Raw genomic sequence first — 25,812 nt, 5'->3', positions numbered from 1 at the left:
AACTGAAACAGTTAGATAGATCAACGTGTGTGCGCTAGACGGGCACACACATTCTAATTAAAAGAAGCGTGCGCGATGGTAATAACAAGCGCGCACGATTGTTGGAACAAGACGTGTGCTGACATTGCCTATTGCGGTGCACCCTATGGTGCAAACACCACGTACGCGGCCGAGAAGGCGTACGTGCCCACGTTACGCCTTTCGGGAATAGTGCCGCACTTATAACCGTCAGTAAATTTTGAGCATGCCTCCCGTCACAATTTTTTTAGAAGAACAGGGAGGCCGCGTCCCGTCACATTCCAAATTGCAAACCTGTTCACATCAATCAAAACCTAAACGGTTCCCACTTAGGAGTGTATTACTATGCGGTTATAAATACTACTACTCCAAGATGACTGCACATTCCTCCTCAACTCCACATCCACAAAAAGTCAAAAACAAACAAGTCATTCATCATCGTTCCCTTGCGTCCTCCATGACCAGCGTGAGTTCTGGGTCGAGAGATTGCCACCAGGGAGAGGCGAGCCTGGAAGCGGAAGCACAATAGATGTCCCGCCTCGCCGCGAAAGCAACCAACATGTCCCGCCGCACGGTCGTAGCAGCAGAGAGGTCCCACCGCGGCGCCGAAGCAGCACGGAGATCCCACCGGACTGTCGATGCAGCAGACTGGTCCGGCCGCACCGTGGAAGCAGAAGAGATGTCCCGACGCGCCGCGAATGCAGCAAAGATGTCCTCCCGTGCCACGGCGGCCTGGGAATATGTCTCGCGGGCAGGCGAGGACTCTTACAGGCGCATGCGTGCCCTCGTCCTTAGGCAGATGGATCAGATCTCCAAGTGGGCGAGGTTGCAGAATGACCCGAAAGCCTCGTTTGAACAGTCTACCAACGTCATCCGACAACTAAACGAGAGCAATGCGAAGCTCCAAGCCTCGCGTGACCTGCTAAGGGCGAAGATCGTCGGAAGTGCGGAGCAGCAGGAGCTGACCACTGCCTTGTTGAAGAGGACCGGCGTCATCGTCGAGAAACTTATGGTCGAGAATGCCATGCTGCGCATCGAGCGCAGAAGGCTGGTGGAGGAATCCATGGATGCTCTCAAGAAGCATCTTGAGGACAAGAAAGAGCTCCTCGCCGCTCGCCGCAGAGACTAGTTCCCACGGCCTGCAGCAAAGCATCAAGAAAGTAGAGATCAGCGAGCCAGATCGTTGTCTTCCTTCTTCTTTTTCCCTTGTGTATTTCGGGCGTTGCCGCATGTGGCTTTTTTTAATTATGTTTCTAAATATGTAAGACAATTATTATCCAGTGTCTCGTCCTTATATTCATCATGCTTGCTATAAGTCGCACTCGATGCTATATAGGTCCGTCGGATCTTACATCAAGATCCGTGCAAAACTTTCTTTTTCAGATTTTCATTTTTCTCTCTTAAATCTCAGCCCAGTGAGACATATAGCCATGCAGTAGAACAGGTGCTCGGACGCCATTAATGAAGACGTTGGGACGGAGGTGTGCGACGGGTAGCGGTCAAAGAGCTCTCCTCCCGATGAGCACGCGCAGGGGTCTGATCACACGCCTCTCGTACTCAAATAGCTACCCCGAACGGCACCTCCTAGCCAATAAAAAAGGGGACGCGTGGCCGCATGTAATTGGTAAGTAGAACACCCACGGTTTCAATAATACTTGTTTTTCCGATTTGTAATGTGATAACACTTGTTCCAAAATGACTTTGTTGATTGTTAATGTGTGCGCCTTCACACTTCACAAATCGGACAGAAAAATTACCACAGCATGTTGGTGCCATGTCATGACACCATGCCAAGTTTCATGATTTTCAGGCGTGTTTTGGAATTAAACGAATTAAAAAACCAAGTTTCTCAATCTTTCCGGCCGAGCCACGAGGCCCAGATGTTTGAATTTCACTCCCATCTCTTGCACGGGACCTAGAAATTCACCCAAGGACACACATGTGATTTTTCAAACAACTTTGGTGCACTAGAGCCTGTGCTTGTAGTTCAAATTTGAATTATGTACATTAAATGCCTAGAAACTCAATTAATGTATAAAAAGGCCAAACGAACCCGAAATAATTCCAAAATTTAGCACGATACTTCTATTTGGTCTAATCTGCCTGTGTAAAAAAATTAAGGCAGGAGAAGGTAGTGTACGTATGTCGTTTCGCACACGGAGGTGACAAGTTCCCTCTCGGAACCACAAGCCTTGTTGAGGGAAGCTCCGGTTTGCAAAAAGCTTACACCAAAGCTTCTCCCAATTCGGCCAAAAAAATTACCGCAGCATGTTGGTGCCATGTCATGACACCATGCCAAGTTTCATGATTTTCAGGCGTGTTTTGGAATTACAGGAATTAAAAAACCAAGTTTCTCAATCTTTCCGGCCGAGCCACGACGCCCAGATGTTTGAATTTCACTCCCATCTCTTGCATGGGACCTAGAAATTCACCCAAGGACACACATGTGATTTTTCAAACAACTTTGGTGTACTCGAGCCTATGCTTGTAGTTCAAACTTGAATTATGCACATTAAATGCCCAGAAACTCAATTAATGTATAAAAAGGCCAAACAAACCCGGAATAATTCCAAAATTTAGCACGGTACTTCTATTTGGTCTAATCTGCCTATGTAAAAAAATTAAGGCGGGAGAAGGCCGTGTACGTATGTCGTTTCGCACACGGAGGTGAAACGTTCCCTCTCGGAACCACGAGCCATTTTAAGGGAAGCTCCGGTTTGCAAGAAGCTTACATCAAAGCTTGTCCCAATTCGGCCAAAAAATTACCACAGCATGTTGGTGCCATGTCATGACACCATGCCAAGTTTCATGATTTTCAGGCGTGTTTTGGAATTACAGGAATTAAAAAACCAAGTTTCTCAATCTTTCCGGCCGAGCCATGACGCCCAGATGTTTGAATTTCACTCCCATCTCTTGCATGGGACCTAGAAATTCACCCAAGGACACACATGTGATTTTTAAACAGGTGCACTGGAGCCTGTGCTTGTAGTTCAAATTTGAATTATGCACATTAAATGCCCAGAAACTCAATTAATGTATAAAAAAGGCCAAACGAACCCAGAATAATTCCAAAATTTAGCACGGTACTTCTATTTGGTCAAATCTGCCTATGTAAAAAAATTAAGGCAGGAGAAGGCAGTGTACGTATGTCGTTTCGCACACGGAGGTGACAAGTTCCCTCTCGGAACCACGAGCCTTCTTGAGGGAAGCTCCGGTTCGCAATAAGCTTACACCAAAGCTTGTCCCAATTCGGCCAAAAAAATTACCGCAACATGTTGGTGCCATGTCATGACACCATGCCAAGTTTCATGATTTTCAGGCGTGTTTTGGATTTACAAGAATTAAAAAACCAAGTTTCACAATATTTCCGGCCAAGCCACGATGCCCAGATGTTTGAATTTCACTCCCATCTCCTGCATGGGACATAGAAATTCACCCAACGACACACATGTGATTTTTCAAACAACTTTGGTGCACTGGAGCCTGTGCTTGTAGTTCAAATTTGAATTATGCACATTAAATGCCTAGAAACTCAATTAATGTATAAAAAAGGCCAAACGAACCCGAAATAATTCCAAAATTTAGCACGGTACTTCTATTTGGTCTAATCTGCCTGTGTAAAAAAATTAAGGCGGGAGAAGGCAGTGTACGTATGTCGTTTGGCACACGGAGGTGACACGTTCCCTCTCAGAACCACGAGCCTTCTTGAGGGAAGCTCCGGTTTGCAAGAAGCTTACACCAAAGCTTTTCCCAATTCGGCCAAAAAAATTACTGCAGCATGTTGGTGCCATGTCATGACACCATGCCAAGTTTCATGATTTTCAGGCATGTTTTGGATTTAACTGAATTAAATAACCAAGTTTCTCAAACTGTCCGGCTAAGCCACGATGCCCAGATGTTTGAATTTCACTCCCACCTCTTGCATGGGACCTAGAAATTCACCCAAGGACACACATGTGATTTTTCAAACAACTTTGGTGCACTGGAGCCTGTGCTTGTAGTTCAGATTTGAATTATGCACATTAAATGCGCAGAAACTCAATTAATGTATAAAAAAGGCCAAACAAACCCGGAATAATTCCAAAATTTAGCACGGTACTTCTATTTGATCTAATCTGTCAGTGTACAAAAATTAAGGCGGGAGAAGGCAGTGTATGTATGTCGTTTCGCACACGGAGGTGACACGTTCCATCTCGGAACCTAGAGCCTTCTTGAGGGAAGCTCCGGTTTGCAAGAAGCTTACACCAAAGCTTGTCCTAATTCGGCCAAAAAAATACTGCAGCATGGTGCCATGTCATGACACCATGCCAAGTTTCATGATTTTCAGCTGTGTTTTGGATTTACAGGAATTAAAAAACCAAGTTTCTCAATCTTTCCGGCCGAGCCACGACACCTAGATGTTTGAATTTTATTCCCATTTCTTGCATGGGACCTATAAATTCACCCAAAGACACACATGTGATTTTTCAGCAAACTTTCGTGCATTGGAGCATGTGCTTGTAGTTCAAATTTGAATTATGCACATTAAATGCCCAGAAACTCAATTAATGCATAAAAATGCCAAACAAACCTGGAATAATTCCAAATTTAAACAGGACACTCATGTACTAGTTGCATGTTCACTGTACGTAAATGTTCTAGCAATTCAAACACCATCCTTTCCCTCTGTAATACCATTTTGTCTTTCGAAACATAATGAAAAAAATCAGGTATACCACAAACAGTTTACAAGAAAGAATCGTGTGGGATGCGATATAAAATATCTTGGCGCACCGTCTTGTCTGGCTTAAGCAGGAAGCTTCGTTGTCTACAGTCCACCGCCCTCGCTTGAACCACACTTACGCGCCAGTTTCTCGCGGCACCGAGTGATTTTTTTTGCCACCATGGAAATATCTATCTCCCCACCCCCTCCCTCCTACCAAAAGCCACATTTCCACTATTCCTCCTTGCTTTACAAGTTCAAACCTTCACTGCTGCTTACTGGCAGCTCAGCCTCCTCGCCGGCGACCCTTCTTCTTGCAGCGCCGCCTCCTCGCCGGCAACCCTTCTTCTTGCTGCGCGGCCTCCTCGCCGCCGACCCTTCTTCTTGCTGCGCGGCCTCGTCGATATGGTCAGGTAATCCACACCCCACCCACACCATCCTCCTCCTTTCCCGTCCCACATGCCCCGACCGGCGGAGCAACACCTTCCACCAAATTCACTACCCCCTCCTCCAATTAAGCGCCGCTCACAACCATTTTACATGTAGTATAACGTGGAGCTGAGTAGCATGCGGCCGCACTCGCAAACGAGCTCGCTATGGCTGCCATGCGTGTCGACCGCCAGATCTTGGAGGAGCACCTTGTCTTCGAGGCCACCGTCGACACCGCCACGCGGTTGTCTACTGTAAAATACTGTTCGTGATGTTTTCTCGAGGCCACCGCCAGTGCCTTCTAGTGATTTGTCCTCTATAATGTTAATATGCAATCTGATGTTCAGTTAACAGTTTGGTCCTCTAGAATGTAATGTTCAGTCAACACTTTGGTCCAACAATTGCTACATTTTGTAGTACTGTTCTCAAGCATTCTTTGTTTTGTTAACTGTCTTATCTTCTAGTACATGTTACTATTCTGCAATGTCGTGCTCAGTTAACTATTTTGGTTCATTAGGTCTGCTGTCCATTTAACTGTTTGGTTCAGTTCTGCAATTTGATTTTCATTTGCTGTGGGTACAATTTTGTATTGTTATGCATGTGACACCAATCGAATTTGGCCGTACTCAATACATATTCTACTGATAGTATGGTAACTCTCAGTTAACCTGGTCAAGATCTTCCTTATGTGTGTTGCAGGGAAACAATAGGAGACACTGCGGTTTACCATCGAGGTTTGTTCAAGAAGGGTCCTTTGGCTAATAGCACATTATTGTGCAGTTGCAGGAATCATTCTAATATTTAGGTTTCTTACAATTTGGTCTTGCACATATACGTCCTGCTGTCAGAGGCTTAGACACACTATTCGACCCATTTTGCATATGGGGAAATGAGATGTCCATGAATATTAGTCAAGTCAAGAAACTCAGAAAGATTGTTAGGATGAAGAAACTTGCGATGAATAACAGCGAGATCTTTGTTTGCACAATGGAGAAGACATCAGTCAACTATAGGATGGTACCAACTCTTTTACCTTGTTTTTACCACTTGCGCCATTTCAAAATTTACAACAGTGATTTATGCATAGCTTTGTTTTCAGTACTTTTCAAAGCAGTTCACCGATGATTACCTCTCAAACCACCTGCATGGTCAAGAGGCGAGGAAGGTATTCATTCAACACCCACGGTACAATATTGAAGTCTTGCTGAAGAGGACGAAGGTTGGGCGGGCAATTATCCATAGCCACTGGCCTAAAGTTGCAAGGAAATTCAACATCACTGAAGGCTCAATATTTCCCTTCCGCTTCTGCAGTTTCCCAGATGAGATTCATCTGTCTATTTACCGTGTGTGATGCTACTTTCCAAAGGTTTTTGATGCTGCATGTGAAACTTGGTGCTGTTATGTAATGGCGTAGCTGAGTGCCGAAGCTATCTGATGTAATTCGATTATGAAATCCTGGTTGCTTTTATACGGATATGAAATATCTCGCGTGTTTTATAAGAAATATCAGTTTGATTAGTACATGGATTATCAATAATAGGCTAATTACCCTGCTTATTGGGGTTTTCTATTGCAAACGGTTACTCAAACAGCACCGTGGGCGATGAACTCAAACAACCCGCACGGTTTCTAGGAAGTAGGCGTGTTCGATCAACTAACAATCACACACGGCTTCTGGCAGCGAACTGTTTGCGTTAGGCCACCTTGCACAAACATTTCCACACAAAGAACTGTGTGTGATATACATACCTATGGAAATGTTTTTCTAGGATTCACCGTGTGGGATGTACATACCCACGGAAATGATTTTCCGGGATTCACCGTGTGGGATGTACATACCTACGGAAATGATTTTCTGGGATTCACCGTGTGGGATGTACATACCTACGGAAATGATTTTCTAGGATTCACCGTGTGGGATGTACATACCTACGGAAATGATTGGGTTTCGATGCCTCGCCCGAACGCACACGGCCCCAGCCTAGGTCCCAGGAGGGCCTATCCCCGATGATTTCTGGGTCGTGTGGGAAGGACACCCTATCGCACATGCTCACTTGGCGACGGTTCCAAATGCCGTCGCCGAAAGGGGTTAAAAACCGTTTGTTTAGCACGTCATTGTACCAGTGAAAGAAGAAATTTCTTCTACCGAATTTACTTTTTTACTAGTAGGAGCCCTGTCGGTATGGTGAATAATTTGCCATGATATCAAGCAATTTGGTGGCTTCTCCCAAAGTAATTTCCATAAAAGTACCACCCGCGGCGGAATCTAAAAGATTACGAGAAACAAAATTCAATCCCGCATAAAAAAATTGTATGATCATCCAAAGATTTAACCCATGAGTTGGGCAATTCATTAGCATCTTTTTCATCCTCTCCAAAGATTTTGCAACATGCTCATGTTCAAGTTGCTTGAAATTCATGACCTGGGTTCTAAGGGAAATAATTTTTGCGGGAGGAAAATAGTTAGTGATAAAAGCATCTTTGCACTTATTCCAAGAATCGATACTATTGCGAGGCAAAGAAGAGAACCAAATTTTGCCTATTGAAACTCTAGGAGGTCCTCCAACACCTAAAGGTGATCCTGTGTTTGAATTAAAACAATTGCCTAACACTTTAAAATATGCTTATCTCGATGAGAAAAAGATATATCATGTGATTATTAGGGCTAACCTTTCAGAACATGAAGAAGAAAGATTACTGAAAATTCTGAAGAAGCACCATGCTGCTATTGGATATACTCTTGATGATCTTAAGGGCATTAGTCCCGCTCTCTGTTAGCACAAGATTAATATGGAACCTGATGCTAAACCCGTTGTTGATCATCAACGACGTTTGAATCCTAAGATGAAAGAAGTGGTAAGAACTGAAATATTGAAGCTTCTAGAAACAGGTATAATCTATCCCATAGCTGATAGTAGATGGGTGAGTCTTGTTCATTGTGTCCCTAAGAAGGGAGGTATTACCGTTGTTCCTATGATAAAAATGAACTCATTCCACAAAGAATTGTTACTGGCTATAGAATGGTTATTGATTTTAGAAAGTGAAATAAAGCAACTAGAAAAGATCACTACCCTTGCCTTTTATTGATCAAATGCTAGAAAGATTATCAAAGCACACACACTTTTGCTTCCTAGATGGATATTCTGGTTTTTCTCAAATACCGGTTTCACAACCCGATCAAGAGAAAACCACCTTTACTTGCCCTTTTGGAACTTATGCCTATAGACATATGCCTTTTGGTTTATGCAATGAACTTGCTAACTTTCAAAGATGTATGACTCCTATATTCTCTGATTTTTGTGAAAATATAGTTGAGGTTTTCATGGATGATTTTTCTGTTTATGGAACTTCTTTTGATGATTGCTTGAGCAACCTTGATCGAGTTTTGTAGAGATGTGAGCAAACTAATCTTGTCTTGAATTGGGAGAAGTGCCAATTTATGGTTAATGAAGGTATTGTCTTGGGACATAAAATTTCTGAACGAGTTATTGAGGTGGATAAAGCTAAAGTTGATGCAATTGAGGAAATGCCATGTCCTAAAGATATTGAAGGTATTCGTAGTTTTCTCGGTCATGCTGGCTTCTATAGGAGGTTTCTTAAAGACTTCTCTAAAATTTCTAGGCCTCTTACAGATCTTTTACAAAAGTATGTTCCATTTGTTTTCGATGAAGATTGTGTAGAAGCCTTTGAAACACTTAACAAAGCCTTAACTTCTGCACCTATTGTTCAACCGCCTGACTGGAACTTGCCTTTTGAAATTATGTCTGATGATAGTGATTATGCTTTTGGTGCTGTTCTAGGACAAAGAGTCCATAAGAAACTAAATGTTATTCATTATGCTAGAAAAACTCTAGACAATGCCCAAAGAAATTATGCTACCACTGAAAAGAATTTTTAGCAGTTGTGTTTGCTTGTGATAAATTCAGATCCTACATTGTTGATTCTAAATTTATTGTTCACACCGATCATGCTGCTTTTAAATATCTCATGGAAAAGAAAGATGCTAAACCTAGACTCATTAGGTGGGTTCTCGTTCTACAAGAATTTGATTTACGTATAACTGATAGAAAAGGAGTAGAGAACCCCGTAGCTGATAACTTGTCTTGGTTATAGAATATCCTTGATGACCCACTACCTATTGATGATAGTTTTCCTGATGAGCAACTAGCCGCAATAAATGTTTCTCATAACACTACTTGGTATGCTGACTATGCTAATTATATTGTTGCTAAATACATTCCACCTAGTTTCACATACCAACAAAAGAAAAAAGTTCTTTTATGATTTAAGACATTACTTTTGGAATGACCCACATCTTTATAAAGGACTAGATGGTATTGTTAGATGTTGTGTGCCTGAGCATGAACAGGACAAATCTTACGAAAATGTCACCCCGAAGCTTATGGAGGGCATCATGCTGGAGACAGAACTGCTCACAAGGTATTGCACTCTGATTTTTATTGGCCTACTCTCTTCAAGGGTGCCCGTAAGTTTGTTTTATCTTGTGTCGAATGTCAATGAATTGGTAATATTGGTAAGCATCAAGGAATGCCTATGAATTATTCACTTGCTATTGAACCGTTTGATGTTTGGGGTTTTGATTATATGGGACGTTTTCCTTCCTCTAATGGGTATACACATATTTTGGTTGCTGTTGATTATATTACTAAGTGGGTACAAGCTATTCCAACTAGTAGTGCTGTCATAACACTTCCATTAAAATGCCTAAAGAAGTTATTTTCCTGAGGTTTGGAGTCCCTAGATATTTAATGACTAATGGTGGTTCACACTTTATTCATGGTGCTTTCCGTAAAATGCTTGCTAAATATGATGTTAACCATAGAATTGCATCACCCTATCATCCTCAATCTAGTGGTCAAGTTGAACTTAGCAATAGAGAAATAAAATTAATATTACAGAAAACTGTTAATAGGTCCCGAAAGAATTGTTCTAAGTAATTGGATGATGCACTTTGGGCCTACCGAACAGCATACAAAAATCCTATGGGTATGTCTCCCTATAAAAGGGTTTATGGAAAAGCTTGTCAATTGCCTCTAGAGTTAGAACACAAAGCATATTGGGATATTAAAGAACTCAATTATGATTTCAAACTTGCCGGTGAAAAGAGGTTATTTGATATTAGCTCACTAGATGAATGGAGAAACCAATCCTATGAAAATGCCAAGTTATCCAAAGAAAATGTTAAAAGATGGCATGACAAAAGAATCCAAAAGCGGTAATTCAAAGTTGGAGAATATGTTCTTTTGTACAACTCTCGTTCTAGATTCTTTGCAGGAAAACATCTCTCTAAATGGGATGGACGTTATATCATCGAAGAGGTTTACCACTCTGGAGCTATCAAAATAAATAATGCCGAAGGTAACTAACCCGAAGGTGTTCAACGGGCAAAGAATTAAAAAATATATTTCAGGTACGCCTATTAATGTTGAAAGCAATATTATTCAAACTATGACACCTGAGGAACACATAAAAGAGACCTTCCGGAATACTCCAGAATAATTAAAAAGGAGGAGATACGTGATACGGTAAGTAAACGGACTCGAAAAAATCCACAAAAATATTTTCTGCCAGTTTTGGAATATTTTAAAAATTAGGAAAATAGGAAACAACCAGGAAGGCACCCGAGGGGGGCACAAGACACCAGGGCACGCCAGGGCCCCTGGTGGGTTGTACCCTCCTCGGCCCACCTCCGGTGCCCCTCTTCTGGTATATAAGTCATTTTGACCTAGAAAAAATAAGGAGAGGACTTTCGGGAGGAAGCGTCGCTGTCTCAAGGCGGAACTTGGGCAGCAGCACTTTTGCCCTTCGGCGGAGCGATTCCGCTGGGGGAACATCCCTCCCGGAGGTTGAAATCATCGTCATCATCATCACCAACAACTCTCCCATCTTTGGGAGTGCCATATCCATCAACATCTTCAATAGCACCATCTCCTCTCAAACACTGGTTCATCTCTGGTGTTCAATGTTTGTACCCGAACCTTAGACTGGTGCTTGTGGGTGGCTAGTAGTGTTGATTACATCTTGTACTTGATTATTATATGGTTTATTTGGTGGAATAATATATGTTCCAATCCATTATGCTATTTAATACCCCTCTAATCTTGAGCATGATTATTATTTGTGTGTAGTTACTTTTGTTCTTGAGGTCACGGGAGAAATCATGTTGCAAGTAATCATGTGAACTTGATATGTGTTCGATATTTTGATAGTATGTATGTTGTGATTCCCTTAGTGGTGTCATGTGAACATCAACTACATGACACTTCACCATATTTTGGCCTCAGGGAATGCATTGTGGATTAGCAATTAGATGATGGGTTGCAAGAGTGATAGAAGCTTAAACCCTAGTTTATGCGCTATTCCAAAAGTTTAATGCTATGGTTAGATTGTATCTTAATACTTTTCTCGTAGTTGCGGATGCTTGTGAGGTGGTTAATCATAAGTAGGAGTTTCTTTCAAGTAAGAACAACACCTAAGCACCGGTCCGCCCACATATCTAATTATCAAAGTAGCAAACACGAATCAAACCAACATGATGAAAGTGATATGATGAAATTCCCGTGTACACTCCAGAACGCTTTGCTTATTATAAGAGATCGTTTTGGCCTGTCCTTTGACACAAAAGGATTGGGCTACCTTGCTGCACTTTATTTACCCTTATCGTTACTTGCTCGTTACAAATTATCTTGCTATCGAACTACTTGTTACCTACTATTTCAGTGCTTGCAGAAAACACCTTGCTGAAAACCACTTGTCATTTCCTTCTGCTCCTCGCTGGGTTCGACACTCTTACTTATCAAAATGACTACGTCTGATCCCGTATACTTGTGGGTCATCATGCATCAACCCCTATGCATAGATTACCGCAATGTCACCTCGGGAATCCGCGAGTTGAGTGCCAATGCACATATCAAGTGAATCAATATGATACCCCATTGTCACCACAGGTATTCATAGGAAGACATACATCAACTGTTCTCAAATCCATGAAAGTATTCAATCCGATAAAACAAAATCTCAAAGGGAAAACTCAATTCATCACAACAAGATAGAGAGGGAGAAACACCATATGATCCAACTATATTAACAAAGCCCGCGATACATCAAGATCATGCCATCTCAAGAACACGAGAGAGAGAGAGAGAGAGAGAGATTTAACATATAGCTACTGGTACAAACCCTCAGCCCTGAGGGTGGACTACTCCCTCCTCATCATGGTGGCCGCCGGGATGATGAAGATGGCCTCCAGTGATGATTTCCCCCTCTTGCAGGGTGCTGGAACGGGGTCTAGATTGGTCTTTCTGGGCTACAGAGGCTTGCGGTGGCGGAACTTCTAATCTAGGGTTATTTCTGATGGTTTCTCTATTTATAGGATTTTTGGCGTCGGTTTCATGCAAAGATGGGCCTCGAGGTGAGCACAACCCACCGGGGCAAGCTAGGCCCCTCTGGCGCTCCGTGGTGGGTTGTGCCCTCCTCGTGGCTCTTCTGGCACTCCCACGAAGCTTCGGGGGTCTCTTTTGTTCCAAAAAAACCGTCAAAAAGTTTCAGCTCATTTGGAGAACTTTCATTTCATCATAAAAAACAACACCACGGTAGTTCTGCTAAAAATAGCGTTAGTCTGGGTTAGTTCCATGCAAATCATACCAAAACCATATAAAATTGTTGTAAACATGGCATGAATACTTCATAAATTATAGATACGTTGGAGACGTATCAATGTGAAACGCCATCTTGCAACGAAACGGCCCAAGCCAAAGGAGAAAATAGATCCGACAAAAGCGAAGCACTGTCTGGAAAACCTTACACGACCACTACCTTCGTTGCCATCAAACTATGACTGCTCTATTATTAAGTCACATAAAGAACTGCTGTAGCGTTCGGGAAGTAGTAGTGCAAGTGGAAAAACAATTCCCCAGCTCGGCGAACAGAAAAATCAATCGTGCCCCCCGCTCAAGGTGTTTACCGATATTGATTATGATCTGGAGGTAGAGGCCGATGATCTTTGTTTCACTCTTGGTCAATACTTAGGCGAACAGGTAGAGTTCCCCATGGCTAATTTAGCATACAGATACCAGGACGGGAAGCCTCTTGTCAGACCTGAGGAGTTCCATTTCTACCAACACAAATGCGAAGATTGCATGAGTGCTACATGGAAGCCTCAAAGGAAGGGAGCAACATGATGATGGTGGGGATTAGAGATGATCATTACTTTAGTGGAGACGAGGAGATGTACATTGAATTTGATGAATTTTTTAGTTATATGATCAAGACGCCCTCAACAAATCTATCGTCAGTTGCTATTGTCTGTAAGTATTATTTCTGTAGTTAAGTCTCTAGCTCAGCTCGTTGATTGCATGTATAATTATCCTCACTATATTATGCAGAATGAAGATTCTCTAATGCAAAAGAGGACAAATCTATGACATTGGGTTCATTAACCCAAATAACATACATGAATATATGGTAGAAAATAATGCCAAGGAAACAGAAGCTAACTTGCTAAGGGCGTTCATTGCACAACAAATCAGAAGGGAATTACTATTTCCTTACAACTTCAAGTGAGTGTTACTGTCTTGTACATATTCTGTTTCGCTTACTCGATGTTAAGTGTAACTGATGAGTTATGCATGCACAGGTTCCACTTTATTCTGCTAGTCATTAAGGTTGACGATGGATTAGTACTTGTCATGGACTCGAAACGTAAAGACCCTCAGATGTGGGCGGACCTGAGTGAAATGCTCCAGAGGTAAGTTCAATCATTATCGCACTATATCGGCAACTTTCGTTCATTTACTGTTATCAAGTAATTAATAACTCCTTTATTCATTTTCTTTGTCGGGCAGGGTTTGGAAAAAGTTCAGCAAGCTAGCTAGGGGTGAATGGAAAGAAAAGCTGCGATTTCGAAAACTCAATATAAGTAGTACTAGCTAGTTCTACGCATCTCTCTTTGATTCTAGTTTCAATACCATTATCATGCTTGATTATTATTTTGATTGAACTCTATTCTCATAAAGTGCTTGAGTCAGGGAGATGGGAATAATTAATGTGGATACTGCGTTTGCGAGTTCATTCGCCAGACAACCTGTGAGAAGGGCAGAATTTTAGAAAAACTTCAAGTACGTAAACAATATTCACAATTTTATTTTATTACCATCAATTGTGTTGAGTTTCATTCATATATATTGACCCCTTCTTTAAATTAGATCGAACGGATGCGGGACGATCTCCTACCAAAGGATCGCATATGAGAAATTCAAGAGGAATTGGCGGGATTCTTACTTGAAGAGGTCATATCTAAAATCGGAGAATACCATCGGGAATTAGTAGGGAATTTGGTAATTATATATTAGGGATCATAAGAGATATTATATGGTATATATGCATGACCATATACTATATGTAGTAGCGTCGAATATATATACGAAAACTTGTTATTCGACCAAGCACGGAGAAAGAGGTCACTTCTCTATATTCATGACGATGTTGTTTAATGGTTCCTTCATTGCTATATATAGTAGCTAGCGTCAAGTTGAATGGAAAACATAAAATGAAAATGAAAACGCTAAATGAAAAAGAATTGAATGGTGAACACAAAATGAAACCCTTAAATGCTCCAAAACCCTAAACCCCAGCACTTGGTAGCGCCTGATGCGTGGCGGCCTTTTAGTCCCGGTTGGTGTTACCAACTGGGACTAAAGGTCCTCCTGCCTGAGCACTCCACAATGGACACGTGGAGCCCCTTTAGTCCCAGTTCGTAACACAACTGGGACCAAAAGGGGGGCCTTTAGTCCCGATTCCTTAGTCTCGGTTGCCTAAACGGGACTAAAGGCCCTTATGAACCGGGACTAATGTCCCGTTTCCTACTAGTGGTTGTGCTTCGACCCTACTTCTCTGCTATTAATATGTTTCATCATCTCACTAGAAAAAGATGCTTCTAAAGCACTTACAATTGTATTCATCAAAAATAAAAAATGTTGCATGCGATGCGAACAGTTTGTTCCTATCACACCAGAAAATGATGCTTCTATGGATCAAGAACAATGCTTTCATGTTGTCAAAAAAAAGAACAATGCTTCCATGGTAGAAAAAAATTGGCTACCACCGATAAAGGAGCACATGTTTAGAAAGAACTTAATTAATTTGTTGTATTTAACCATGCAAAATAACTGTGCTTTCCGAAATTATTTCCACAAAAAAGGGGATTTATTTGAAGTCATTCGAGGAAGCGGTTTTGGGAAGCAAATCTTGTGAGGTTAGCGAATAGGAAGTAGCTAAACTTACGGGAGCTGTTAATAGGGTGCAGCTAAACTTACATGACAATTAATAGGAAGCAACTAAACATAGGGGAAGAACTAGACAATTAGCAAAGGAAACTAGTGCATCAGGCATGGGGCTTCTGTACAGATAGAATAGGCATCATGATCCTAATCCTACGGCTTTCAGCTGGTTTGATAGGAAGCCAGGGATCAGTGGTTTGATCCCTAGCGGCTCCCATATTTTAATATGGGAAAATACATCCTACTGTCGGGTTTAGTTACACCCAAGTTTCATATACTACCATGTGCTACTATATTATTTTCTGTATATTTGAAAGTGCAACTAATCCTCAGGTGGTTTTGGTAATTAATAACAACATATATGTCATTGAACTAATGCCTATTCAAAGATAGATTTCAGGAAAGTTCAATGTTGGCATGGCAAGGACATGTGGATGTGGACCCCTCAAATTGCTATCGAAGCATATTGGCAAAAGGCTCCAATACTCTTCATTTTCGGTTAAGTGATCGAAGATGACATTGAGGCCATAGGAAAGCGAGTACTATTAAAAAGGGATGAGGTTTTGATCATGACTTAGTTGCACAAGTGCTTGAAGATATTGCTCCAAAACCCTCAGCCACTTTCCCACATTCAATGTGTCCAAACCCTAAATATCAAACCCAATCCCACTAATACATCTACTTTCGGACCCACCAAATTTAACTTAGGCAGACCCACGGCCAAACTCTAGACACTCGGTTCCACCGAGATAACATTCGGTACCACCGAAGTGCAGTGACCAAGTTTCTGTCACCCATTGGTTCCATTTTGGAATTATCGAGATGTTTCGATCGGAATTATCTAAATGATGTCTTGCTTAGGTCATTGCATATCGAAGCCACCGAGTGGATTTGATCGGTCTCACCGAAAAGCCCATCGTTCAAATCTTTTACACGGGTCGGCCTCACCGAGAATCTGCTTTGGTGTCACTGAGTTGAGTCAAAATATTGTAACGGTTGGATTCTTGGTGAAGGCTAAATATACCCCACCCCCCTTACTCTCTAAGAGAGCCATCAGAATGAAATTACACTTCCACCATTAATTTTCTGAGAGAGAACCACCTACTCATGTGTTGATATCAAGGCATTCCAATACAATCATTTGAACCTTGATTTCTAGCCTCCCCAATTTGCTTTCCACTCTAATCCTTCTCCTACCCAAGCCAAATCTGTGACATGGTGATTGAGTGTTAAGGAGACTATCTTTTGAAGCACAAGAGTAAGGAGTTCATCATCAACACACCATCTATTACCTTTTGGAGAATGGTGTCCCCTAGATTGGTTAGGTGTCACTTGGGAGCCTCCAAGATCATGTGGAGTTGAACCAAGGAGTTTGTAAGGGCAAGGAGATCACCTAATTCGTGAAGATCTACCCCGAGTGAGGCTAGTGCTTTGTGGGCATAAGCCATGGTGGAATAGATAAGAGTGCTTCTTCGTGGACCCTTTGTGGGTGGAGCCCTTTGCGGACTCGCGCAACCGTTACCCTCCGCGGGTTAAAGTCTCCATCAACGTGGATGTACAATAGCACCACCTTACAGAACCATGCCAAAAATCACTGTGTCTTCATTGCTTCTGATTTCTCCAATCCCTCCTTTACGTTCATACGCAAAGTCTTTTACTTTCCATTGCACAACTCTTAGACTTGCATGTGTCGGCTGTTGCTTGACTTGGTAGAATTGCTAAAACTTGCCTAGAACTAAAATTGGGAAAAAGGATAAGTTTTATTTGGTTAACTAGTCTAATCACCCCCCCTCTAGACATATTTTGATCCTACAATATTCATACACTATATCCAAGATACTCCAAAGCGATTATATGAAAAAATAGCAAGTGGATCCATTGCTTTTGTTTTATTTATGAAATACGTACATATTTGTATGTAAAAAGGAGTATCCTCAAAATATGGTACATACTACCTAAGAAGTAGTGTGTATATATATATATATATATATATATATATATATATATATATATATATATATATATATATATATACTCGGAACAGGCTTTTGCCCCGCTTTATATATAAAGCAACAACCGATCAAAGTACATGGTCGAACGATACTAAATAGTGAGGAGTCACTCTTAAAAAGCCTATCCTCAAATACGCGGATTACGCAGAGGCAAGCGACCACACAACCAAAAGAAAACACAGGAAGCTCCGAGAACACCACTACGCTACACCCCAAAACACCTAAGCTCCACAACAATGCCCCCAGGAGGGAGAACGGCGCAAAAGCGTCGACACTGTCGAGTCCACATGGACAAAGATTTTCACCCGGAACCCAGACACGGAGAGGAGTAACACAACGACGTCTTCAGGAAGAGAGCGGCGCCGTCGACGATGACAAAGCGCAGAGCTTTCGCTCGTCATCTCCCCCATGCCATCGCGAGGTCTTCAAGAGTAGCAGAACGAGTCCAGAACTCCAGATTCGGATCGGGGCGCCGCCACTGCCAGAGGCAGAGCACGCCCAAGACACCTGCCGCTATACCTCTTGTCGCCCAGACGACCAAGAGAAATAGCCACTGATATGTCCATTTTGCATCATGTTTTCCTACTGTTATTTATAATGTTTTTGTGCATAATAGTGCTTTATGGAGTAATTCTAATGCCTTTTCTCTCATAATATGCAAGGATTACACAAAGAGGGAGAATACCGGCATCTGGAATTCTAGACCTGAAAAAGCTATGTCAGAAATACCTATTCTGCACATCTTCGTATGAGCTAAAAATTTACGGAGAATTATTTTGGAATATATAAAAATACTAGAGCAAATAACTACCGGAGGGGGGCCACCTACTGGCCAAAGGACGCCAGGGCGCGCCAGGCCCCCCAGGCGCGCCCTGGCGGGTTGTGGTCAGTCCAACCCACCTCCGGTGCCCATCTTCTGGTACATAAGGTCTTTTGACCTAGAAAAATTAAGGAGAGGACTTCCGGGACGGAGCGCCGCCATCTCGAGGCGGAACTTGGGCAGGAGCACTTTTCCCCTCCGGTGGAGCGATTCCGCTGGGGGAACTTCCCTCCCGGAGGGGGAAATTGAAGCCATCGTCATCACCAACAACCCTCTCCTCTTTGGGAGGCCAATCTCCATCAATATCTTCAACAACACCATCTCCTCTCAAACCCTGTTTCATCTCTTATGTTCAAATCTTTGTACCGGAACCTCTTATTGGTACCTGTGGGTGACTAGTAGTGTTGATTACATCTTGTAGTTGATTACTATATGGTTTATTTGGTGGAACATTATATGCTCAGATCCATTATGCTATTTAAGACCCACTATGATCTTGAGCATGAATATCATTTATGAGTAGTGAATTTTGTTTTTGAGGTCACGGGAGAAGTCATGTTGCAAGTAATCATGTGAAGTTGATATGTGTTCGATATTTTGATGATATGTATGTTAGTGGTGTCATGTGAATGTCGACTACATGGCACTTCACCATCCTTGGGCTTAAGGGAATGCATTGTGGAGTAGTTATTAGATGATGGGTTTCTAGAGTGACAGAAGCTTAAACCCTAGTTTATGCGATATTCCGCAAGGGACCGATTTGGATCCAAATGTTTAATGCTATGGTTGGATTTTATCTTAGTACTTTTCTCGTAGTTGCGGATGCTTTCTAGGGGGTTAATCATAAGTGGGAGGCTTGTTCAAGTAAGAACAACACCCAAGCACCGGTCCACCCACATATCAAAGTAGCGAACACGAATCAAACCAACATGACGAAAATGACTAGATGAAATTCTCCTGTGGCCTCAACTATGCTTTGCTTATTATAAGAGACCATTTTGGGATGTCCTTTGCCACACAAGGATTGGGCTACCTTGCTGCACTTTATTTACCGTTACCGTTACATGCTCGATACAAATTATCTTGCTATCAAACTACCTGTTACCGACAATTTCAGTGCTTGCAGAAATTACCTTGCTAAAAATTGCTTGTCATTTCCTTTTGCTTCTTGTTGGGTTCGACACTCTTACTTATCGAAAGGACTACGATTGACCCCTATATTTGTGGGTCATCAGCCACCACCGCCATTATGGTGCCCGCCGGAGATCCAACCATGCAGACCACCTTCCTAGGCCGCCGCCTCGGTATCCATGCCATGAGACACCGCCAACTACTAGCTTCACAATGTTCAAATCGCGACAAGGAAAAGCCCAACATCAGTCACCGAGCCCGGGCCAGCTCCACCACCGTAGGGGCACTCACACCTGTAATCCCCTATAATCCCGATGGTCCGGAGGGGACATGACACAATGACTACCGACGACCATCACCGAGCAAGCAGCTCAGACGACACCAAGCCTGTGACTCGAGCACCGATCTGACTAATGGCAGAATGCAGTCCCGAACACCACCACCATAGACCTGCACCTATGATACAATGTGAGGATGCCTCCCCAACCGAACCGAAAGCTCCCACCTTGACTTCACCGGAGGCGACCCACAACCGAGCAACCCGACTCCAAGGCAATATTGAGCCAAAACTTGTGCGAAGAGCAACCAACCCCGGGCAGGAGGACCACGTCAAACTCCTGCCGCATCGGTAGGTTTGCGTCACCGGCCTATGGCCCGCAACCGCACTCGGAGAAGATGGACGGTGCCCCCACACAAATGGGAGCCACTCATGGCAGCCGACAACTCTGTCACCAGGCGGCTGATCCGGCGCCCCCGCCCCCATCGGCTCCCCACACATAGCTTCGTCAAGACCGTCCGGGCCTTGGCCACCACCATCTGAGCCATGCCCCATCTCCACGCCCGCAGGAAGAACCGCAACACTACCCTAGGCCATCGGCCATCGCGCTGCACACCGAGACCCGCCCCAAACCCAGCTGGATCCACTGCGCAAGCACCACCAACCACCTGTCCCTGCCGAGCACCACTGCTGCAGGGAAGCGACGGAGGCCACCAGCCTCCCCATAGACAGCCCGCGCCCTCTGCGCCGCCGGAGGCAAGATCAGGTTGGGCCACAACCCGCCTCCAGCTCAGCAGATGTGCACCACTAGCCTGGCCCACACAGCCCACACCGCCTCCACCCAACCGAGCTCCTGCAGCTACCGTAGATCGAGCGGCCGCCCACGCCGCCGGCGCGACCGCCCGCCTTGCTGCCACCACGCCCCACAGAAGCTCCGTCTTCCGGGGGAGCCGCCACATCCCGCGTTGCGACGGGCCACCAGGAAGGGACCAAAGCGCCCGCCGCCGCCTACGTTGACCGGGTTTGGACCGGCAGTGCGCACCAGCGGCGGTGGGGGGAGGGGAGGCGCGAGGAAGGCTCCCCCCACCCGTCCCCCGTGCGCGGGAGCAGGCAGGGCCGAACGTTTTGGTTCCCTTCGTCCTAGTAGTATCTATACTACGTAAATATTCGAATATTGTCTTTGGAGGCCGAGCTCCATGGAGCTCTGTTTTGAAAAATTCAAATTTCATCAAATTTCATATTTTCTATGTCTCAATTTTTTTTTTTGAAAAAACACAGATATACATGAAGGCATAACACATGTGTGTGTAAATTTTCAGGGTAAAATGCGTTGAAATGAGGGCTGTGCAAGAAAGACAAATCTGGGGCTTTTTAACACATGATACTATTCATCCTCCCAGGTCCTGAATTTGTCCTTTTTGTACAGGTCGCATTTCAATATTTTTTATCCTGAAATTTTACACACATACACGTAACATCCTTGTTTACTTGCACAACTTTTTTCAGATTTTTTTGAAACCAAAAGATTGAATTTTGATTTGTTTTAAAAAAAGGCTTCCATGAAGGCCGAGAGCCAAACGTCCATTCTCGTAAGTAAATATTCATATATATTACATACTACGCGTACATACACCCCAATAGGTACTATCTAAAACATACAAAACTAAAGTGGGGTAACTACACCCTATCGTAGAAAACATTTGTCCATTTTAATATAGACTGAAATAAGTGAACAAACATACTAAAATATGTTGTTGGTGCATCTAAATCGCAAAAGGTTTTTTAACATGGTACAGATGCAAGCGCTCATACAACGTGCATACACTCACCCCTATGAACACACACATACCCTACCCCTATGAGCACCTTCGAGAGACTAAGCCGGCATATAATCTTGAAATTTACGAAGTCACCTTAGGCGCATCGTCGTCGACGGGAACGTCTCCTCCCACTAAAAGCGCTTCGCCAAAAATTCTGAAATAAATTTAGAAATAATGCTAGCACCAGGACTTAAACCCTAATGGGCTGGAAATATCATCGTCCATCTAATTATCTAATCACAGATTGGTCCGCTATATTGAAGAAGTTAAAACATCTTGTTAACGGGAGTATCAAACACGTTGTGGGTGCCTTGACCAGCACCGCCCCCTGATGCCACACACGACACACCACATGATTGCTATTTGGTTTTCTTTTAGAAAAATACATAATCACTACTGTGTAGACAATAATAAGAAATGGCGACCACGTCCATTGCTTATCCTGACATGTTAACATTTTCTTTTGCGGGCCTAGCATGTCAATGTTAGTTTAGTGGTTAGGGACCAACAGTACTATACATACATTGGTGAACGATGAATAGTTTGAATGGTCAAAGATAAGATTTCAAAGTTTTAAATATATGGATGGGATATCTTTGACAACCACAACAATGTCCACATGTATCAGATGTATGATTAGAAGTGTTTTCCTTAAAATGTATTATACTTATGAACGGATGGAGTAACTTTTAAGAAAGAGGAACGAGAGTTTAGAGAAGGGAATTGTACAGAGATTAGACAGGACAAATGTCATTTTCTTTTTATTCCTTGGTTTTGTATCTGATGGTAATTATGTCTGGGGCTTTGAGGAGAAAGTGAAGAAAGTTTCTACCCTTGTTTTCTTTGGAGAAAATAATAACACCTTTTTTACAATATGAGAGCATAAGTTATGATGAATAATCTGGATGTTGTATGTAAAACAATTCCCTTTCAACTCAGACTCTCTTCCCTGTTGCTAAAATGGTGGGAGTTTATGTCAAAAAAAATTTGTGGGAGTTAACTCCCATACCTAATTCCCCACTAAAAAAAAGTCTCATACCTAATCCGTTCTAAAATCACATTTCTTTTAACCAAATAGATTATTTAGATCTCACAACTCTAATTTTATTTTCGCTTTTTAACTCCCTTCTACAAAACGGGTCGCCAAGGCCCGAGCCATTGGTGCGGCTATGTGCCGCTTAGAGCATCTCCAACTGTGGCTGCAAAAAACGCGCGCGCGCGGTAAAATGAGATTTTAGCGTGCGGGACGGTTTCGCGCGCTCCAGCGGATGCGGGAAAATCAGGCGCGCGGGAAACGATTGCGCGCGCGCAGGAAAAAGCGGGCGGCCGCGTGCTAGATTTGGCGCGCCGCTTCCGACGCGCCTATAAAATGCAGCGCCCGCCATGCACCGTTCCATCGCTATCCACATCGCCACGCGCCCTCTGCCGCTCTCTCCTCGCTCCCTCTACCGCTTTCTCACCTCGCCGCCGACGCGCCACAATCGCACCACCATGCCGCTGCGCCGCCGGGAGCTTCGGGCTACTGCGGCGTCCGCATGCGCCCGTCCAGCACCTACTCTACCGAGATTCGGTCCGGTGAAGTGCGCCTCGGCCTTGGCACCTTCGACACCGCCCACGAGGCGATGCGGCAGCGGGCGCAGGAGTTGGCGCCTCCCCCACGGCTTATCACCGACGAGGATTGTCACAAGAACTGGAGGCGGGAGCGCCGTCTCAGCCTGACCGAGATGAACGAGCAAGCCATGGCGCTGTGGTGCCAACGCTTCCCGCAAGACGTCATCAACGAGCAACAGTTATTCGTCGAGAGGAGGGCGAAAAGGGAGGAGAGGAGGGTGGAGTGAGCCGCCTATCGCGAGGACAGGCGAAAGGGGAAGGCGGCCGCTGAATTCAACATCGCGCTAGGAGATGCATCGTCCTAGGGCTCCAACGACGAGCGGTTCCTTGACGCCTTCATTCAGACGTCGGAGGAGGACATCACCGAGGTGGAGTCTGAGTCGAAGGATGACGAGTAGTAGTAGTTTTTCGTTTTACTATCTATCGTAGGAGGAGGCTATCAACTATATATGTATCATTTTTAATATAATGTATCATTTATCTATGTACTATCGGAGCCAAATGTGTATCGAGTCGTAGTACAAAAAAGAAGAAATATAGCGCGTCTCCTGGAGCGGCTCGGGCGCGCTTTATTTTGCGGCGGCCGCTGGAGCCGGCGCACCGCCGCGCGCAAAAGCTGGCTCACCCAGCGTTGTATACTGTTTTTTAGTGCACCATGCGTTACGCGTCTGTTGGAGATTCTCTTACTACGAGGCACACCGTTGCCTCGCCTATAGAGCCCGGTGGTGGGCCAACCCTGTAGGTTGTGGCTCGTCAGGCGACGTCATGCGGACGTCAGTTGAATATTTTTTTTACATTTATTTATATTTTAAATGCATATTGTCAGTGCCATGATAGTTTTCTTTTATGTGTGTGGCTGGGCTCGCAATATTCAGTTACACTGCAAGAAGTTCGACAGAGGCACAGTGGCCACAGACGGACAGTGGTTTTCAGAGCTGCCGCATCGATGTTCACCACCTGCTCAGCCTGACTTCCTGTAGTGTCTCTTCTTATTTTCTTTCTTTGCAATTTCTTTTTTGCGTGTGACTTCTAGTAGAAACTTTTGTTCTTTATTTATCTGTTCAATCAGTATCGGTTGATGCATTCTTGCGTGGTCTAACTTAGTAATTATGTAGGGAGACCACGTGGAATATTCATACGCATGCAGCTAGAGCTACAAAGCTACTAATTGGATACAGTTTCTAAAAAAAGATATAGTTAAGCACTGCCTGACGCCGCACAAGCAGTGTGCGTGTATGCGCGAGATATACATGACGGGAGAATATCACATGATACCACCCTTTAGGTGATACCATGATATCATTTCAAATTCAATTTTAAATGTTTCAAAATGAAAAAAAATTGTGAATGTTCACATCACATGAATGTATGATCCCTAAAAATTTCAGGCCCAAATTCAAAATATACATTGAGAAACAAAAAAAAACAAATCGAGAATGAATAGTATAAAAATGACAAAAGTCAAAGCACCACTATTATGCAGTTGGTCGGAAGGAGCACAATTATCCACTGCGTTGCTAATTTCCTTCCGCTTTATTAATTTTGCATTGTCAAGTAAAAAGACAAGAAAAGGCAATAAAATTCACTTTCAGAACTCATTCATGCATGATATTGACAATCACTACTTTGATGTAAGACAAACACATGATACGAGGATGGAATAGAAAACAGGACGACATGGCATATTAACAACTATTTGTGTAAACTAACCAGAAGTCATTTCAACAAATTAGAAGCAATGAAAGCTTCACACCACATGAAAGATGCAACCGATATGACTACCAAGTTAAAAGCGTCCCATCATAAACGGCGTTTCAACAAATTAGAAGCAGTGCATGCTATAAATCATAGTATGAAAGATGCAACCAATATCACACTGCATATACAAAAGATGTCTCATCATAATTGATTGATGCAAGATACAAAAAACAGTAGTTTTATGTAAGGACATGCTTAATAGACTAATGTACTATGTACCAAGAATAGAAAGGCATGTCACATTAACAAGTATAATGTATAAACTAAGCAGAATAGCACATGCAATTTAACCAGATTGGAAGAATTACAATCTAGACACCATATGCAACATGTAACCACATATCACGCTGCCAAGTTAGAGCAAGCACCTGCAATGGTGGTGTGGGGCAAAAATGCGGCCATCAACTACATAGTTGCGTTGACTATGTTCATCTAGCCTTTATTGTTTCTTGAGAATCATGTGGGGAGGCTGACACTGCATTCTTTAAAGGAGGAGCTTTTCTCACAGTAATCCACGAGCCTGACTGTCTCATCATAAGTGATTGATGAGGGATACACAAGAATATTAGTTTGATGTAAGAACATGGTTAATAGACAAATGTAGTAGTATGTACCGAAACAGGAAGGCATGTCATATTCAAAGGTATAATGTGTAAGCTAAACAGATGCAATTTGAACAAATTGGAAGGAATACAAGCTAGACACCCAGCTAAAGTGGTGAGCATGATCATCGAGGACCTGAGAGCCTGGTGGGAGGCAGGCTACTTCGCCACTACCGTGGCTTTTTAGTTGGCTTGCAGGTGATGCATGTCTGTGTTGAGCTTGTCACTGGCTCGGCCAGTGCCCTGACTAGCTATTTGGCTTATGGTGCTCTCGAGATGGTGGTTCATGTAAAAAAATATCTTTCATTATCTTAATAAAGACCGACTTTCGTCT

General features: G+C 43.3%; 1 protein-coding gene across 1 annotated transcript; it reads left to right on the top strand.

Annotated features, from left to right (window-relative positions):
* The first annotated feature begins 23,042 nt into the window (after window positions 1–23,042).
* On the top strand, window positions 23,043–23,345 carry LOC109737805 (uncharacterized). Its single transcript, XM_020296932.1, has one exon. It carries the CDS (start codon window positions 23,043–23,045, stop codon window positions 23,343–23,345), a length of 303 nt encoding a protein of 100 aa, XP_020152521.1.
* The last annotated feature ends 2,467 nt before the right edge of the window (window positions 23,346–25,812 follow it).

The sequence above is a fragment of the Aegilops tauschii genome, chromosome 4, assembly GCF_002575655.3.
Source record: "Aegilops tauschii subsp. strangulata cultivar AL8/78 chromosome 4, Aet v6.0, whole genome shotgun sequence".
NCBI lineage: Eukaryota > Viridiplantae > Streptophyta > Magnoliopsida > Poales > Poaceae > Aegilops > Aegilops tauschii.
This window is presented reverse-complemented; position numbering and strand designations above follow the sequence as displayed.

What these genes read in the sequence shown, in the direction of transcription:
- LOC109737805 (XM_020296932.1), top strand. Translation starts at nt 23,043, where the DNA reads ATGCGCCCGTCCAGCACCTACTCTACCGAGATTCGGTCCGGTGAAGTG.